Genomic DNA, 19218 nt, shown 5'->3' with positions numbered 1-19218 from the left:
CGCTTACTTTGTCAGTAGTAGACGAGAAAACAGGAGAGGTCAGTAGAGGGAAAAGGGGCTCACGAGTGGACCTCTAGTACTACAAACGCTACATAAAGATGTTACCAATGGCAGGGCCTTTGATGACATCTTGTTCTGGTTGTTGTGCTGACCTTGAGAGGAGGAACCGACGTATAACATCCACCAGCTTAGTTCTCTATTCCTTGGTACCAGAAGGGTGAGGGAAATGCGTGTCAAATTAGCCGGGTTAAAAAGAGTAGCACATCGGCCTAGTTTGTTTAATACAGTAAAGAGTTCAAAGGAAAATCAAACGCTTAGAAGATGTCGACACGAATCTCTCTATTCCCTTGTTCCCTTGTTTTGAAGGAGATGAAAGCATGGGCAACAGAGGGGGAGACCATATGACTATAAGACTACCTCATCGACAAATGACCAAAATGAAGAACCAAGTAAATGATTCACCGACGGACATGAATTTTTTCTGGCTTAAAGAATTTTCCCCCGTTTTTGGCCTCAGATCTTGACAACGTAATGAATACCGGCACGGTTCCGTATACAATCAACCGTCGTTCCGTAAATCTCATCAAAATCATCATCAAGGGTTGTCACTGATGGGAGACAAGTTCGGACAAAGTAGAACAAAATATTTTTCAGAAATTTGTGGAGACGTGACTTAATCCACTTGTCACCAAGTTGTACATGTACCTCGTCAATTTCGGTCACTTCTTCACGTGTTTCTCGAACGTTCTCCTCAGCTGAGGTTTTAAGCAGTGCCGAATCGCTGTGTGTTATCCGCACTATACTGTCTTTTGGATGCAGCCCTAGCTTGTTGTGGTTGTCGGTTTTGTTCGAGCTTTCAAAAGTTATTTCAGAGGGGGCTTTCACTCCTGTCGAAATAAGAAATCATTGGAATCTTCAATCAATGTACACAATCTGTGGCCGAAAAAGCATACTGTTGCACTTGACACTGCGTAAAAGGGCTCAGCCACTGATGCTGGAAAACCATACTGATAAACAAGTGGTTGTACATTTCAGTAGACTTAATTTGCTGGTTAAGAGGGGAGACTATACTCCGTTGATGAGGTCAATCACCTAATTGGGAGAAGAAGACTTTGTCCCTTGGAATGATCAGGGAAGACGGACTCCGACACATAACATCTTTCGCACAGCAGGTCAAGCACCCGACCAGTATTTGAATGGTAGACTACTATGATTCCTTTGCTATGGATTCAACTTACTTTTTCTCCGCCTCACAACGCCACTTATTCTGCCGCCCAACCTTGCAAGTGTGCCCTTCACCTTTGCATTGCGTTCAGCGCCATCAACGACCTGGACCTCTGTCCAACACTTTTCGCTTATTTTCTCCTTGTCCGAGGGCCTCTCTGCACATTTTTCATCACAGTAATTCCCACCAACCCAATCGTCATCGGTCGTCATTTCTGTCATTTCAATCGCATTTTGAAATTGTTCAGTGTTTTTTGGCAGGACCTTATTACTTCGGGCTAACTTGGGGCGGGGGATATCAAACATGGCGGGGTCATCCTTATGTGAACCACAATAACGCCAAAGCCATTGCTCAGAGGGCAGAAACGAAAAACTGGAGAACATTTTCGCGCGTGTTTTTTAGGGGTTCTTTTCGCTTTCGCCGTTGCCATCGCAAGACGTTAGGCGTAACGTCGCTATGATGACGTCATACCGTGCTCTGATTGATTGAGTTTTGATGACGTCATTGTCATTTTTTTGGAAAACCTTCATCATCAACAAGCATAAGATCGCATTTCAGAGAACTGTTGGTGTATGGTGTGCTCTATGCCTTTAAATGTCATGTACCTCGTGGTATCTGTTGTTTTTATGTTTATATTTCCAATAAAAATATGATCAGGCCATAAGGCCATCAATCTCTTTGCGTTTGCTCTTCAAAAGACAATAATAAGACAACCGTTTGTGGTGATTATTATCACCACAATCAATCAACCAATGGGACATATTCAATTTTCAAAATAGCCGAGTCGCCAATTTGACAGCACCATTTCACTTATCTGTTAATCCTCAAAATCACATGGATTATCGAAACCAATCACCTAAATATATCGATATAACACTACCGCGATAAGGTTCACAACCTATACAGTCTTTTATCAAGAAGGCATACATTATTTCAATGAGATTGTAATTAGAATGGACAATGCGGCTTCCATGGTGGTTTAGTATCTTCTTTGCGGCACTATGCCTCAGGCTCACTGCAGCCTCTCACTTTCAGGGAGGGACTATCAGCTGGAGGGTGACTAATGTCGCTTTGAAGGAGGTATGTACAGTTGAGGAAAGTTGATTTGTCGACTTCAAAATAGCTCAAGTGAGCACTGTAAGACGCTAGACATATTTCGAAAGCAAGAATAACAAAGAAAGCGGTCTTCATTATAAACTGCTGTAGTTTGAATAGAATGAGGACTTGGGCATCTTCCTCCGATCCCTCCATTTCTATTCTGGAGGCATTTCTTTCTCGAGCTCTGTACTATAAAGTATTCCAATTTTCTTCACCACTTTAGGTTCAATTCTTCTTCAAAATGGGTTGGACATTGGGCAATGGCCCAGGTTGTAGCACCCCTGCCGATTACGGCAAGCTGATGACTGGAATGTCAACGGAGTACTGGGAATGCTTGACTGGATGTAGTGCGTCGGCTAAGGGCATGGAGGATGTGAACTATTACTGCACCGATGTCAACACTGTGGATCGATATGAGCAGGGAGAGAAGGCCTTCACCTATACATTCCCAAACAAAGGTCCCTTCGAAGTTGTGTGAGTATGCATATGCCAGTCGGTTCAAAATGAGTGACACAAACTTTGGGAAGCAAAAACACAAGGCGCTTACTCCCAACGAAGGTACAGTATATAGAAATTAACACAACAACACCTCACCTAAGCGAAGAACGAGAGAAAATAACATTTTCCCTGAAATCTTCAATGTTTAGAGCTTCCGGGTCACCCTTAGTTACATAAAGAGACCACTCTGGATCAGTTTTTTAGGACAGTTATACCAGGTTCTGGTCAATTTAAACGAAAGTATTTCCTCCCTAGCTCCCCTGGGGTGGACCATCAGTACTACATGATACGCACAGGAGACGTAGGAGTAATGCCGATGGAATTTGCTATGTATATAAACGTCTTGGCACTTTGAATGTTAGTTAGACAAACCGCAGGTTAAATCAGGTTCATACTTGCTTTGACTTCATGAATGACGGATCTGCGGGAGCTGGTTCAGGAGTTCCAGCTGTAAATCATCCCCCGCCCTAAAAACGGGCGGGATTTTTGATATCGGGCAAATGCCTAGTTCCAATTTCTTTGGTGAGGTGGCAGAACATGACAGTGACGACAAATGAAGACTTAAAAAATTGACAAATGTAATTGTTGAGGTAATGGTACCAGTATTAGTTTGCAGTCATCACGCTGGCGTATGTAGTGTGTCACGACAACCTCCCATCAGCTGGACATTGTCGCATTATCACTAAACCGGTAACCAGGGGAGACATCGGGAGTTATATCGTAAACCATGCGAACAAACCCGTTCACAGGTGTCAAGTCATGCTAAAACACCTGACTAAAACATTTACGGTCCATTGGTAGAGTCGGCATTTGCCATAGCCAAAAAAGGATCGTTTACTGAGAAGTCTTTGATATAATATCTATATTCCAGCTACCGCGGGAATGCCTGGCGAACCCTCGACTTCGGCACTGGAGGAGCCTGGCAGTTGGTCACTACGGTGAACCTTCGAGTGAGAACAGACACTGGTCTACCCAACCAAAGTCCCATCACCGTCAGTAAACCCATCTACAAGTAAGTAATGGCGTTGTTCGTGAGATGCATTACATGGTAATATACACAAGAACCACATCATACGCCTTTAGTAACATATGAGAGTACACTCTAATAAATGAAGGTGTGGATAAGTGTTGGCCGAAAAACTTACCTCAAATCCTTTCTTTCTAAACTGCCGAAATGGACGGATGAGTTACAAAAGGCTTCTATTGCAATGATCCTGGTTAGGGTTCGCAACATCTACATGAATGAGGACCTCATTTTAAAAGGACTGATACGTTTCCGTCACTGTGTCCACAAGAACTTAGCACCACATTTCCATTTCCAGGCAGCAGTACGAATGCAACCACACACTCCATCTCCCCGTGACAGACCCCGACGGTGACACGGTCAGGTGTCGTTGGGCTGTGGGCGACGAGTGCGAGAGTGTGTGCAACGTCCTGCCTAGTGCTAGTCTTGACCCGGTGAGTGGAACTTCTCATCCTTGAAGAAGGTAGACTAGGACTGCAACAACTTCGCTTAAACTTTTCTGGACATAACTGCGAGAGCGAAACACAGCGGATTTTCTATGGAGTGGTTTTAATTTTTTGTCCTATCATTTCCTTTGCAGGACACATGCACAGTAACCTTTGATGCGCAGGCGGGGCAGAGTTACATGGCAGGAGGGTGGTTTGCTGTTGCCATCCAAGTCGAGGACTTCCCCAAGACGACCATCAAGATTGGTGGTACAACCTACACACCAAACGATCCCATCAACTCGGTGCCCTTGCAGGTATGTAGTCAGTCTGAATACGAATCTGAAATAGGTCAATGCAACTTATCAGGAACAGATATTCCGCTAGAAACAAAACTATTCTCGCGCCAACCCTTACACACTTCCTTTCCAGCTAGCTCAGCCATTTTAACTTTAATCCGTTTTCTTGACTCTTTGCTAATCTAGTTTTTACTGACGACTCCGAGACTGCCGTACCCCTGCACCTCAAAGCCTGTATTTGTCGCCGATACCCCCGCCGATGGTGAACGATTCTCAATCAGGCCAGGGTCAACATTCAGCTTGAATCTGTATGCATGGAACGTGCATTATAACGACACCACGTGAGTATTACTTAGATATTTGCCTGGAACGAGCGTCGCATGTCGATACAGCTTGAATCTGCCAGCCTGAAACGAGCATTATCACGATACCACGTGATGACTGTCCCGAGGAAGCAGGATCAATTGGTTTTAATTGGTCTACACAGCAGGAGGATGAGGAAAGTATAGCTTTTTGTTATGGGAGCTCTAAGACGTTCGCATAGCCATGGCCCCTTTATTACCACGCTAGGATTCATTTTCCGGAGATCTAATAGAGTATTGATATGTGTGTTTCTTTCTCAACATTTTAGCATCCATGAATTCTTCCTCATTTCTCCGACCGGCATGACGAACAGTGGGGTAGTGGCAGACGACAAGGGAAGGTGGAGAGTTGGCATGGAAACCCTCACGTGGACTCCTACCCTAGCACAGGCTGGAGAGCACATATTCTGCTTCGAGGCAGAAGATACGAAAGGGTAAATTGAAAATATGTTACGACAAGTATTCAGAAACCATTTACCTTCAGCTATCCGATTCGTTTGACCCTGTCGACAGAACAGCACCATCAGGAATGGGGTCGTTTGACCGGACAATGTTGACATTGACATTTCTCGGTATTCGATTTTAAGAAGCATACTTATTTCTAATAAAGTTCAAAAATATGCCACTAAAGGACCTAATACTTATTTCTACTGATGTTTTGAGAATCCTTTTCGGCGAATAAGAATTGCCCAATGGAAATTGATTTCTTTTTTGGCAGATTAACGACAGAAATGCGGTGTGTGACTCTGATTGCATATGGTAAGTACCTTACATCTTTACAACAATTGATTTGATACCAATATGTATCATGCGTTGCTGATTTCGAACGTACAAGCCAACATGCCAACAAGCTTTCTTCAGAAAAAAACAATGGGCACCATTTCAAATACCTATGACAGATCGTTGGGTCCAGGAGTGATATTCAAATTTGGCCCAATGGATCTCTATTGATGATTGAAATGTACATGTGCCGGTATTTGTTTTCAGATACGGATGAATGTGCTAGCAATCCATGTGGTCCATGGTGCACGTGTACCGACTTTACGGGACGATACGAGTGCGACTGTCCCCCGACCTGTCCTCCTCCACTCGATGCTTGTTTCCCCCGACCGTGTCTCAATGGAGGGACCTGCATCCTGGACGCCCTGGCTGCAAGTGGCTTTACATGCAACTGCGACACAGGTAGGGCACTTAAGTAATGACAGGAGTTTTAGAAGTTTCTCTGGGGGACAACAGGAATGAGCTACCAAGACTTAAAGAACCTCATGACCTCGAAATATAAGCACATGTATAGCAACAGAGCATTTTCCTTGTAGATTGGACCACATTCTGTTGTTGGCCACCTGACCCTATTGATACACCATTTTCTGTCAAGTGACGAGTGCCTGCCAAAGTTTCTAACAATAGGGTGCCTGACAACGGCAAGGTGACCCACTACTCCCTGCTTCACCCTACTCTAATCGTACGGCCCAAACTTGGGATGGTACAGTGCCAAACCGCCATACTCATGTTCAACTGATCCTGTTCTAAGATGCTGTGACATCGATAAGTTGAACTCACTGGCACATGACAGGCTGTAGCACTCAAAATGTAGACCCAACATCAACACATTCTCCTCTTGCAGCGTGGACTGGTAACACCTGTCACCTTCCTGTTGACGAATGTGCCAGCAACCCATGTGCGAATGGAGGCACGTGTTCCGACCATGTTGGAGAGTTCACCTGCACATGCGCCCCGGGATGGACCGGTTCGACCTGCGCAGTAAACATCGACGAGTGTGCCAGCGCACCTTGTCATAGCCACGTTTGCGTCGATGGGGTAAACAGTTTCACGTGTACATGTCGGCCAGGGTGGGCTGGTGATCACTGCCACGTCAGTAAGTTCACAGCTATTTCAACTGGACTTCCCAGATTTGCTATCAATCTTGATGTCCGCTGATGATGAAACAACCTCTAAGAATAGTGTTAACGAATTGTCAGTTGAATTCCATTTTGCCAACGTGCCATCGATTTACGACAGCGCCACTTCCGAGCGAGTTGAGAGGAGGCAACTGCCGCACATCAGCCGAGTTGGAGTACTAGACGAAGTTCAAGGCTTTCACTGAAGGCAACAAGAATGTACGTCTGATCATCTAATCCAGATAACAGTCTCACAGGATTGTGATGTAAAGTGAGATTCATATGACGCTTTCCACTAGAATTAACTTCTTTTCTTCCAATCATTAGATATTGATGAATGCGCTAGCTCACCCTGTGCTGCTTCCTGCGCCTGTATTGATGAAGTGAATGGCTTCAGTTGCTTCTGTCCACCCACTACGACTGCAGCGCCACCATTGACATGCCCGGCACCCCCCGACGCCTGTTTCAGTCGGCCATGTTGGAATAACGGGACGTGCAGTCTGACAGGTTCAATGCTTGGGTATGGCTGCTCTTGCGCTCCAGGTAGGATGTCACGATAAAAACTGTTGTCAGAGGATCCTTTCCACCAGGATTGTAGACGGTGAATGCGCAGTAGCACACTGCGCTGGGTGAAAGCCATTTTCAATCTCCAAAGCAAGAAACTGCGCATGCGGGTTGCCCGAAACTTAGGACCGAAATGAGGCTGGTGGAAAGGATCTACATGCAGATCGCCGCTCACGCCAGTGTTTGGGGTCTCTCACCAGGCCTGTCGCTTTACTTAGAGATTTCTGGAAGATCCCGCACAGCAATAAACTGTATCTTACTGCTGGCTTAGTTGAGTTGCAGCATCGAGAAACCACCTAACCAAGTTTTACCCAGACATCGAAGCAAGATGGAGAAATGATCTACAAGGTGAAACTTAGTCAGAAAACGATCGATTTACGTCATGTATGTCACGGTTGCTTCGTGTTTCCAGGCTGGACCGGACCAACGTGCGAGGTGAACATAGACGAGTGTGCTAGCTCCCCGTGCCAGAGCAACGGTACCTGCACAGACCACGTCAACGGTTACATGTGCTCCTGCCTGGCGGGCTGGAACGGGACACACTGCGAGACCAACATCGATGACTGCGCTGATGAACCATGTCATAACGGCGGATCATGCCTGGACCAAGTCAATGGTCATTCCTGTTTATGCCCGCCAATGTTCTATGGAGAGCACTGTGAATTCGGTAAGCGTAAAATTCTGGTCCGTTTTGCTGTTTGCAGCATCCTAATCTGGTGATTCTCGGTTGACTTGTCTGAGGAATTGAAATGTGCAAGACCAGCTTCTTACATTGACGTTGTGGATTCGTCTCGAGTTACCAGAACATTACCATACGACCTGAGCACTTTACTCTTCGATACGATCTCCATAACTTGTATTTTCACCATCTGCTTCTGGACCCAAAAGCTAAATACACAGGCTACATCTAGATGAACTCTTCTCTTATTTTGTTTTACAGAAAATACTACGGAAGTGGTAAGTCAAGGATATTTATAAATTATTTCCCACAGTCATTTCACATCTTTCGGAATACAGTGAGAAAGTTTCTGTAAATTAGTGGCTATAGCTAATATCTCTACTGTCAGATCATTCTTTGTCATTTTGCCAGCAGTGGCCAAGGCTTTCATTAATAATTTGTGCAATAGATAAAGTTATTACGACGTTCCATGAAATGCGTTGCGAATCAATTTCTCCGAAGAAAACTCTTTCATGGGAAGTACAATGCGAAAGTGACGTTCCTTCAAAATACCTTTCAGACATGCGCCTCTCAAGTTTACAACCACTGCACCTGCAGAGGCCCTGGCATAAACTTTGCCGTGCTTTCAGTTGAGCGGCCCCTATGGAGAGACATTTTGGCCGGTCTGCTGGGCATGCTTGTTGGGATGTCCATGCTTGGAAGCTGTCTCGGACTATGGTACTTCTGCAAGCACCAACCGAGCCGGGCGGCGGTTTACCAGAGGCCGTTCACGCCGTGGACATCGCCGGAAAAGCCTATCGAACCCGCAATGGAGATGGAGGAGACACCGCCTTCTACGCCGGACTCCCAGACCAAATCTATCACTCCGCTGCGGAAGCCGTCTATGGCTACCAATATCTATCGTGTCACCAATGACGAGTTGAACTACCAAGCGGCCCCCAGCAAGAACCTTGATACATACGCTAGTGGACGCCCAGATTGGGAACAAGAATTCGAAGCTTAAGTTGATTGACCAACAAGTGAAAATACTGGAGTCGCGTCAAAATTAAGCTGTGACTAATTCAGTGTCATAAGGTAGTGTCCAAATCTGTGGTATTAGTGGACAAGTAACATCTGTAATTTGTGTAAATTGTGTGGTCAAACATGTAGAATGTTTGAAATTATTGTAAATAATAAATCTGTAACTCAATATCAGTGTAAATGATCAAGAAACATCCACCAATGGCAATAACGATTTGTGTGTTCCTCCGAGAAGAAGTTGGTGCCTTGACCAGATTGGTTATGGTACTGACGGGGTCTAACTTGGTAATGAGTGGTGAAATCAATAACATCGAAACATATCTTCTCAAACCATTGTTAACTGCTTTTATTTGAGATAAGACATGCGAGAGTTCTATCTTTTACGTGTGGTATGTTCTATCTTTTACGTGTGGTATGTTACATATATGTTCTATCTTTTACGTGTGGTATGTTACATATATGTTCTATCTTTTACGTGTGGTATGTTACATATATGTTCTATCTTTTACGTGTGGTATGTTACGTATATGTTCTATCTTTTACGTGTGGTATGTTACATATATGTAATATCTTTTACGTGTGGTATGTTACGTATATGTGCTATCTTTTACGTGTGGTATGTTACATATATGTGCTATCTTTTACGTGTGGTATGTTACATATATGTTCTATCTTTTACGTGTGGTATGTTACATATATGTTCTATCTTTTACGTGTGGTATGTTACATATATGTTCTATCTTTTACGTGTGGTATGTTACATATATGTTCTATCTTTTACGTGTGGTATGTTACATATATGTTCTATCTAATACGTGTGGTATGTTACATATATGTTCTATCTTTTACGTGTGGTATGTTACATATATGTTCTATCTTTTACGTGTGGTATGTTACATATATGTTCTATCTTTTACGTGTGGTATGTTACATATATGTTCTATCTTTTACGTGTGGTATGTTACATATATGTTCTATCTTTTACGTGTGGTATGTTACATATATGTTCTATCTTTTACGTGTGGTATGTTACATATATGTTCTATCTTTTACGTGTGGTATGTTACATATATGTTCTATCTTTTACGTGTGGTATGTTACATATATGTTCTATCTAATACGTGTGGTATGTTACATATATGTTCTATCTTTTACGTGTGGTATGTTACATATATGTTCTATCTTTTACGTGTGGTATGTTACATATATGTTCTATCTTTTACGTGTGGAATGTTACATATATGTTCTATCTTTTACGTGTGGTATGTTACATATATGTTCTATCTTTTACGTGTGGTATGTTACATATATGTTCTATCTTTTACGTGTGGTATGTTACATATATGTTCTATCTTTTACGTGTGGTATGTTACGTATATGTTCTATCTTTTACGTGTGGTATGTTACATATATGTAATATCTTTTACGTGTGGTATGTTACATAATTATAGTACTTTGGGGATCACAAATGTATCAACCAGGGAGGTGACAAGAATGAGTGTGTGGGTAGATGGAAATTGGCCCCACGATTCTCCGACTTGGTCTAGTGGCTTTTGCGGCAGAGGTGTCTTATCTAAAGGAAGTCTAGCATAACACTTTGTAAAATGTGTTCAACAGGTGATACCAACGACAGGAAAATGTTTCCCCACGTTTCGATCAGCACACGTTACGCGGACTTAAAAGGTCGGTGTCTCGGCCTTTTTCTACAATCTCTGACTCCATTCGGGAGTTACCTATCTTCCTACAGCTCCGCTATGTACACGTATGACTTTATAACATCCTTTGTTGAATTCGTATTAGGACAGCCGACTCGGTAGAAAACGGGCGGAATTCATAAATTCGAAACTGACCTCTTAAGTTCGCGGATAGAGTAAATGCTACTCCATTTGAAGTGACCACCAGAATACATGTAAAATTCTATTATTTCGGGAGTAGGCCTACTTTCTCGCCATTTTCTCTTCCTTCGTGTGCCCATCCCCCTATTCTTTCTCCTCCCCCTATGCCTTCCGCTGCTTCTTGACACACACTACCACAATAATGATCACAAGGATTAAAACGGCGCCACCTGAAATCGGGAAAAAAGAACAAATTGGCAGCAACGTTCAAAAAGGTTCATAGTTTCTTTTATCATTGGCGAAATAAGATGCAACAGGCACACGCCCCCTGTTGGCCAAAAGAGAAGAACCTCCGTCTAATTCCTTTTGGCACTTCCAGGTTTTTGCTGGTAATTGCGTTGTCTCGCTAATGTATAGTATCAAAAAGTATGAAAGCGTAGCATAATGCTTATCGAAATATCAAGTCAATTGGGCATTGAATGACATAGAATGTACCTACCGCAACCAGCGCCAATGTAAATGAACATCATATTGTCGCCACCTCCCTCTGGCTTCTTCTCATCCTTTTTAAGCAGCTCTTTGTGACGCTGGATATATCCTTGACATATAGCGTCCGTTTCGCCTGGAGTACAAGGGGATTTACATGTAATGATCAGCAAACAACTTAACCGGATTCTATACGGATTCGATACGAGGACATATCTCGTCTTATACTTTTCCGAATCCGTCCTCACGACACTTTTGCTAGGCCGCTCATGGATACATCGCTGTACCATATTACGCTAAGATGGATGAACGAATTGGTTTGGTAGGAATCTGAACCCTCTACTTTCGATCTGGAGTCTGACACTCTTCCCGGGAACTTTTCACCACGGCATCTGCACGTATCCAAACACGAAAGGAGAAATAACTTTTGACGATACCTGATGATTGCCGAAGGCTTCCCCTTATCACTGCTTCAAAACCAGTCGGCTACCTACCTTCGCATGAAGTCTTCATCGCAGAGATCACATCTGTTTCATTGTAAACTTTCCCAGCATCATTGTAGACCACATGGGACAGCAAAGTGTTCCCAGTTGTTGCTCGCTTTACAATGGTTGTTTGTTTACCCTGGAGAATATAGATCCTCATTGCCGGCATATCTTCCTGTTTCTTTCCTGGTGGAATCCCATCCAATCGCCTAAACAGATTATCTGCCTCCTTCTTAAACAATTTCAAAAGTGACCGTTGTATCCGACTGCCCTCCGGTACAGTGATTGTGGTCTTGGCACTTTGTTTGGCGCACAAGTGCCCAACTGCGTTGAATTTCGGCACACAGATTTCTCCTGGGCACTTGGACGCATCACAAGCAGCTGCATTATACTCGCAGTTAAGACCAATCTTGTTCTTTGGGCACGAGCATTCGTAATCATTCACGAGGTCTTTGCATACTCCTCCAGAATAGCATTTCACCGCCGCACAATCGTCTTTATTCTTCTTGCACTGCTTACCCTCCCAGCCAGGTGTGCAATCACACTTATAGCCACTGGAGGCATCTTTGACACAAACAGCTTGATTCTTGCAGGGGTTTGGTGTGCAAACCGGTGGAGGTTTCATAGCAACGTCGCACCTGTCTCCTCCATATTCCTTGGGGCACGTGCAGGAGAACTCCCCGATTCCGTCCTTACAAGTACCACCATTATGACAAGGTGGGTTATACTTCTTGCAGTCGTCTTCATTGATGCAATTCCCATCATTTTTAGGAGACTTGATGTAACCTTTCATGCACTTGCACTCGGCAGCTCCACCAGCATTCGTGTCACACATGGCGTTCGTCTTGCACTTCGGAATACATATATTAGTCCTGATAACACTGAGAGTGAAACTCGTCTTTATAACATCGAACGTGTACTTCTTATAGTTAACATTCACCTTTATGACGTATGCGCTCCGGGTATCATAATTCAATTTCGCCGTCAAGATCAAATCATTTCCGGTAATCTTGAAGGGTAGGTCTCCATCCTCTACCAGCCGGATATCATACCCGCCCTTGCCATCCCGCATGTTGTTCAGCTCAAACGTCGCCACCACTGAATTCACTGGAGTGTTCTCTTTAACGTCTTCATTTGATATCGTGAGTGTCGGCTTCACCTCGGTGTGTGTAACACCAATTAAGAGGGTTTTTGTAAACGAAAGTGCCTTTGACAGACCGTTGTCTTTGACTGTAATTTCGACTGAGAGCATTGGCTTGGTTAATTTTAGTATGTCTTGCGGTATGACTGTCTTTAATGTTAGGATATCTCTCCCTATCTGAAAATGAAGTGAGACACACGAATGATAATCAGGTAATAACACATTTGACTATTCATGCCACTGGAAACAAATAAATCATTTGGACATAAAAAGTTTAAAGTAAGTTGCTCTTAGACTGACTGGGTATCGAACCTACGATCTTCGAGGTAACATGGACTGATATGAATTCAGATGATCGGTCCTGCCCCACAAATCTGAAAGGAGTCTTATTTGAAATCTTATTGCACAAGAAACGACTTTCCCAAAGCTTGCGTTCGCGACCAGCTAAATGGAAGAAGAACCCTGTATCATCCAATCAGGAGTCTCTGTCTGGCAATCGAGAAGAGGTAGAGCAATCTCCTAACGAGAGGCTACCTGGCATTTGCTGAGGAGCAAAACTAGGCCTACACGGTGAAAGTATCACTATGCAACCGTTACCAAAGGCGAGTCTAGGAGATTGGAAGAAAAGGTCATCCGAAGCAAAGAAATATTTTGGAGTAGGCCTTCCTACAAGTATCGCTGCCCTCTCACACCTACCACAGCGAAAGATTGAGAAAATGGTCCCACGACCTCATATACATGTGTCTGTCCAGGGTCGGGGTCCTCGGCAATGAGTTTGCTTATGGGGTAGCCTGCCGGTGAGGTAGATTTAATGGGAGCTCGGTTCACCATGATGATATCTGTTGGTGGTTCGTTCACGTTGGCAATAGTTATGGTTAAAGGCTGCAAAAGTTGAAAATATTTTATTAGTTCTAACATGTCCTCGTTTGAAATTTCAACATTCTGTCAAATATAATGGCACACTTTAGGCTCAATAACGAAATTCCATTGGTCGTGAGTCAAAACGTTTCTAGTCAAGTTTTAAGGAATGTTCTTACAGTTGCCTGCAGATCAAGTAAGTGAGCTGCTGCAATCTTTCGTTCTGAGTCTAATGTTTCACAACAAATTTGTTTTTCCGACGAGATCAGCGACTGTTCATGACTGTAATTTTGAAAATTTTGAAAACGTAAATCGTAATCGTAAATCTTAGAATTGCAAAATATCATGCTCACCTTCTTAATCATAAATTCATCATCAGTGCATTGAATCTTGATGTCATATTTAGGCGCAGTCTCGTAATCTAACGGCCCCGAGACTTCCAGATTCAGAATGTTCTGTATCTTATCGACATTGACCACCTTGAACGGGACATTGGCCGGAATAACGGTGCAGCTTATGGTGTCACCAACATCCGGGTCTATTACTGTGAGCGTTGTGACCTTGGTAGTGACCTTGGCATCTTCTTTGACTGCGTCCGGCGGGTTGATTGTCATTGATGTTGGCCGCTCGTTTTTGTCATCAATATTCAAGGTCAGCTCTTTCTGCAATAAATGCATTGTAATTTGTCATTGTGAGAAGACAGGTAGTGTGCTGATGTCATGAATCTTTTGTACTCCTACCTCAGTCGATAGTGCATATATAGCCAATCAGAGTTACACGCCTTTGATATTTACTGACCTCATAGCAATATACCGCCGGTCCGCTGAGCAACGAATTGGAACTCACCACAAGGAGGTAACCAGTTATGTGATATGCCACAACAAGATGAATCCATTTTTCTCAATGCATGAGACAATTAGTCGAGTTAAGCCAAGAAAAGAAGCCTACAAGTTAACCACCAACTCGATTTGACAGATCTTCCTACCGTTGCGCGTGCGACAGGATTGCCATTGTCAGTGCAAGTCACGCTAAACTTCAGTACATCGGTCTGTTCATGGTCAAGAGGCCCCGACACAGTCACTTTGGTTCCCTGGATAACGGTCAGGGGAACTGCAACAAATAAAATGTAAGAACGAGTTATTGTTCTATTCTTACACTGTCGACTGTTGTTGATGTAAGAGTCACTATGTCAGTAACCTGAATGATGGCCACACGCTGTAACATTTAGCAAACGCTCCCCAAAATAATGAGAGCATAACATACCGAGAAGAAGGCGAGAGAGGAGGAGAGGCAGAGGAAGTAGAAGAAGAAGCTACAAAATGTACAAGGAATCTTTTCATTATTTTACTTGGTGGAATAACACAGCTTCGTCAGTGTGTAAAAATCACCCAGAAGTCTGCCTTATTTCACTTATGACTCCCTCCTCCTGAATAGTTTAACGCCGACACTAAATAAATAGACGATGAGAAGGCCGTCTAAGAGATTATTATGACTCGTTGGCGAAATGATACAGAAGAGAAGCATTTCTTACCACTGGAAGGAACAGTGCAGGTGTGTGTCTGTCCCCTGTCCCCGTCAGTGACCTTCAGAGTCCCTATTTCTGTTCCCTCTGGCGTGTTCTCCGGAACAGACTGAGTGCTGAGTTTAATGGCGGTCGGCGCTTCGTTTACATCTTTGATCTAAGCGAGAGAGAGAAGGGCACTGTTGCTCAATCAGCGTTGACAGTGACGCTAAGTCCTACGCTACTATTGTAAATGAAATTCAGGCGATAACGCTAAGTGGAGCTATAAGGCTAGGGTTGATGAGCAACTGGGCCCACGGAAACACAGAAACACCATTCGTATCATGGCTACGGAGGATATCGTTGTTCGAAGAGCCTGTCCTGATGCGAAAAACATGTCTTCCGAGGAAAAATCAACTCCTTGCATGTTCATCAATTAGAAAAAATGGAATGATTTTATCACCGAGCAGATTACCTTCACGACAATGTCAGCTGTTGTCACCAGCCCTCCCTCATCAGTGGCATTCACCTTCAGGTCGTAGGTTGATTTCGTCTCGAAGTCGAGGTCAATAGTTGTGATCAGGGTATTCGTCCCTTGTAGGCTAAACGCATCGGAGACAACTTTGTATGTGATCTAAAATATCAAAATCAAGAATACTTCTCATCTAAATAGATAGCAGCGGAGGTGAAATGGGTAGAAGTGGGATGAGTTGTTAATGTAGATGTTTACAGAAAACCATCGGAAGATCACAATTATTGACAGCTATACACTTTGATGGAGTAACGTTTTAAAGTAACTGAGGGTCAAGTTTCTCGTATCAAGAATGGGTTGCATGCCGAGCGTTGTATCCAAACTCATAAAAGAAGTAAAGGTGTACATGTACAACAACAAACGAATTACCATTAGCTTTTCCCTTTAAATGATTCTTACCTTACTGCTTTCATGATCCTTAGCAACGATTGTACAGGCAGTGCCACCTTTTGGCGTATTCTCCGGAATCGAATCGGGGGAAATCTTTATTTCGTATGGTGGCTCATTCACATCTGTGACCATGACCGTGATGACCTGGAGGAAGGTCAAACCTGCCTTGTCTTTGCATTGGAGCTAGGAGAGGATGACGACAATGAATACAAAAGGATAAGCAAATAAAAAGGCTTAGACAATCATTTCAGATATAACACTTTACGAGTAACGTTTCAAAGCCAAATGTGTATCCAAGCCACTCCCATAGGTTCCAATGCTTTTGTTTTCTGGATGATGGTAAAAAATCGCAAATGCATAAAGAAGCGGATGACTTACATCAAAGCTGTATTGACTCTTCTTCTCATAATCAATCGAGGCGACTTTCACGAACACAACATCTGACTCCTTGATCTGGAAGAGGCAGTCCATATCATCATTTTTCTGAGCAACAAGTTGAGTCATTTAAACTACACGGCCACGTTCACTCTCTCTGTATACAACCATAAAGGAATAATCACGGAACAGTAAGACGTTTGACCTCGAGATTCAAGCGAAACTTAAGGACTTCAATTACTGATTCCGGGTTGCTAACAGAAAACAAAGCCAGGCTTCATGCTTTTTATGCTGACTGCGTATGGAAACCTTCAATACCAAACAGTACTTTGGGAATATCCTCACCCAAAGATTCAGGCCTCGTTATCTTTCGTACCGTTTTCGCCCTTTGCAAGTAGTGAATTCATGATTCATGTGAATGCATGATTCAACATTTTCTAAGGGTATTATTCAGTTTCTTACCGCAAATGGAAAGTTAGAAGGCAGACCCACTTTACTGATTATGCAAGTGTGGGTGTCGCCCGCATCTTCGTCGGTGACGGTCAGTTTATGTACTATTGTATCCTTCGGGCTGTTTTCTGCTACCTGGAGTACAGATAAGGATAACGATCAGGTCTGGAGTAAATTCATTGAAACACTGCAGACTTCTCAAGCAATTTGATTACATAAAATGGGGTAATGTACAGGGTAAGTTCACTTTTATGATACTTTGAGCAATTAACTCAGATTGAGAAAATGTCACGGAATAGATTTTGAGTGGTTACTTTCTGATACCATGATCACTACCTTCTCGGCGGGTGCCTTGAGTCAGAGTAAGGAGTACATCATAAACTGAAAATGACTGACCTTTTCGGCAGGGATGACACGAGTGAACTCTTTTAAATGAATGAACTTTGCCTCTAACGTACCGTCAGTTGTGTTGGTTTAACAGCTGTCGGTGCCTCATTGAGATTTGCTACCTGAATCCGCACCAGGCCTGTGTAGGACATAGTAGGCGTACCGCTGTCTTTGGTCACAACCTTCAGGCTGTACTCGGACACTTTCTCAAAGTCAAGGTTTCCACCGACTTTGATATCAGCGCCGTCGATTGTAAACAGAGACTTGAGAGAGGCATCACCTTTGATGTCAGCCACTGTCGCTTTGTGCCTGTGTAACAGAGTCATGGTTTACTCAAGTTATTCTAGATTAAGATTCTCTTGGAGTCATTAAGATGCAGTCAACGCGATTGAAGAAAACACCATCATTACTCATTGTGTAATAGAGCTAAACCATAAGATATGGCAATGACATATATTGCGGGACTGATTCAAATCTCCACCTGACTCGAGAAAATCCAGGGCAAAACAAGAGAAGAGGTTTCCAACCATGAGAGATTTACTGCCAAAGGTATTTTCTAACTCACCCACTGTCCACGGCTTCTATGGTGTAAGTGAACGTCTGCCCCTTGTCCTCGTCGGTGGAGTCAAGCGTCCCTATTTCATAACCAGCCTGGCTGTTTTCCGGAACAGGGTTGGATATAGTGGCCGTGATTGCAGTTGGAGCTTCGTTGATGTTCTTTACGCTTATCTGTCGAAGGAAGGCAATAAGGCAATCGAAGGACAACAGCTTCTCGACTTGTTTGCAATGGCATAGGAGAAGAGACATTGAAACACTTAAAAGAAATCTAACAAACCGCTAATCTGATGACATTCCCAGCGCACAAAGATAATACGTTTTCTTTAAAAAGCGTAACATAACATTACTTTATTGCCTTCCCTGAAAGAAAGGAGAATCAGACAAGCTCAACGCGAAGCCCGCAACGTTGACATGGGCATAATACTTACTTTGAATGTCTTGGTGATGATGAAATCCTTGTCGACAAACTTGCCACTCGCCTTCACTTCGACATGCAAGAGGTCCTCTTTCTCGAAGTCTGGAACCACCTTCATCTTCAACTGTGAGCCGGCCACTAGGAATTTGTCAGCATTGGTGCTAAGTTGATACGTGATAGTCTGGAAGTATATGATGCTACTTAGACTTTTATTTGTAAAATAAAGAACAACAATAGGTAATTAAAGCAGTTGACGATTTCAGATTTTCATCAACCTTTGTTTATTGACTGTATGTTAAAGCAAACAATACAGGCCAAACAGCTCTAAAGCATTGTTCACTGAGCACGAATAAACAGAAAACCAACGTCCTCGTATCTTGAAATGATGGAAAAACCATAAAGAACATTTCTTACCACGCCAAGTTCCTTTCCAGTAAGTTCATTTATCACTGAAAATTGACCAATCACAGCGTCTGCTTTATTTTCTTCCACCGACAGTGACCCGCCAAGAAGGAGCAGCTTTGGCACATCTGCTGCTTGCTTCACGTGTATTTTGAATGACTTGAGAACTGACGTCAGTTTCGGAGTCCCATCGTCCGTGCAAATCACCGAGATGTCAACAGTCTCGATTTTTGTTAATTTCACAGCCAACTGAAAAGAAAAGGGAAAATTAAATAGATAGTGATGAAATAATACACCACATCACACCACAG

General features: G+C 43.3%; 1 protein-coding gene across 2 annotated transcripts in view; it reads right to left on the bottom strand.

Annotated features, from left to right (window-relative positions):
- Nucleotides 1-9058: 9058 nt before the first annotated feature.
- The window catches only part of LOC135484560 (protocadherin Fat 4-like), a 37252-nt gene continuing 27092 nt past the window's right edge, over nt 9059-19218 (bottom strand). For both annotated transcript variants that reach the window (XM_064766156.1, XM_064766157.1), the window contains 15 exons: nt 18920-19156; nt 18519-18686; nt 18098-18261; nt 17604-17841; nt 17158-17280; nt 16699-16773; nt 16330-16503; nt 15874-16032; nt 15429-15576; nt 14883-15007; nt 14251-14559; nt 13736-13921; nt 11908-13216; nt 11427-11549; nt 9059-11157 (listed from right to left, as the gene is read on the bottom strand). In XM_064766156.1, coding sequence (XP_064622226.1) covers nt 11090-11157; nt 11427-11549; nt 11908-13216; nt 13736-13921; nt 14251-14559; nt 14883-15007; nt 15429-15576; nt 15874-16032; nt 16330-16503; nt 16699-16773; nt 17158-17280; nt 17604-17841; nt 18098-18261; nt 18519-18686; nt 18920-19156 — 3606 coding nt within the window. In that variant the 3' untranslated portion in view covers nt 9059-11089. The remainder of the gene's footprint in view (nt 11158-11426; nt 11550-11907; nt 13217-13735; nt 13922-14250; nt 14560-14882; nt 15008-15428; nt 15577-15873; nt 16033-16329; nt 16504-16698; nt 16774-17157; nt 17281-17603; nt 17842-18097; nt 18262-18518; nt 18687-18919; nt 19157-19218) is intronic.

Source organism: Lineus longissimus, chromosome 3 (assembly GCF_910592395.1).
Source record: "Lineus longissimus chromosome 3, tnLinLong1.2, whole genome shotgun sequence".
NCBI lineage: Eukaryota > Metazoa > Nemertea > Pilidiophora > Heteronemertea > Lineidae > Lineus > Lineus longissimus.
The sequence above is the reverse complement of the archived record's forward strand: the minus strand, read 5'-3'. Positions and strand labels throughout refer to the sequence as shown.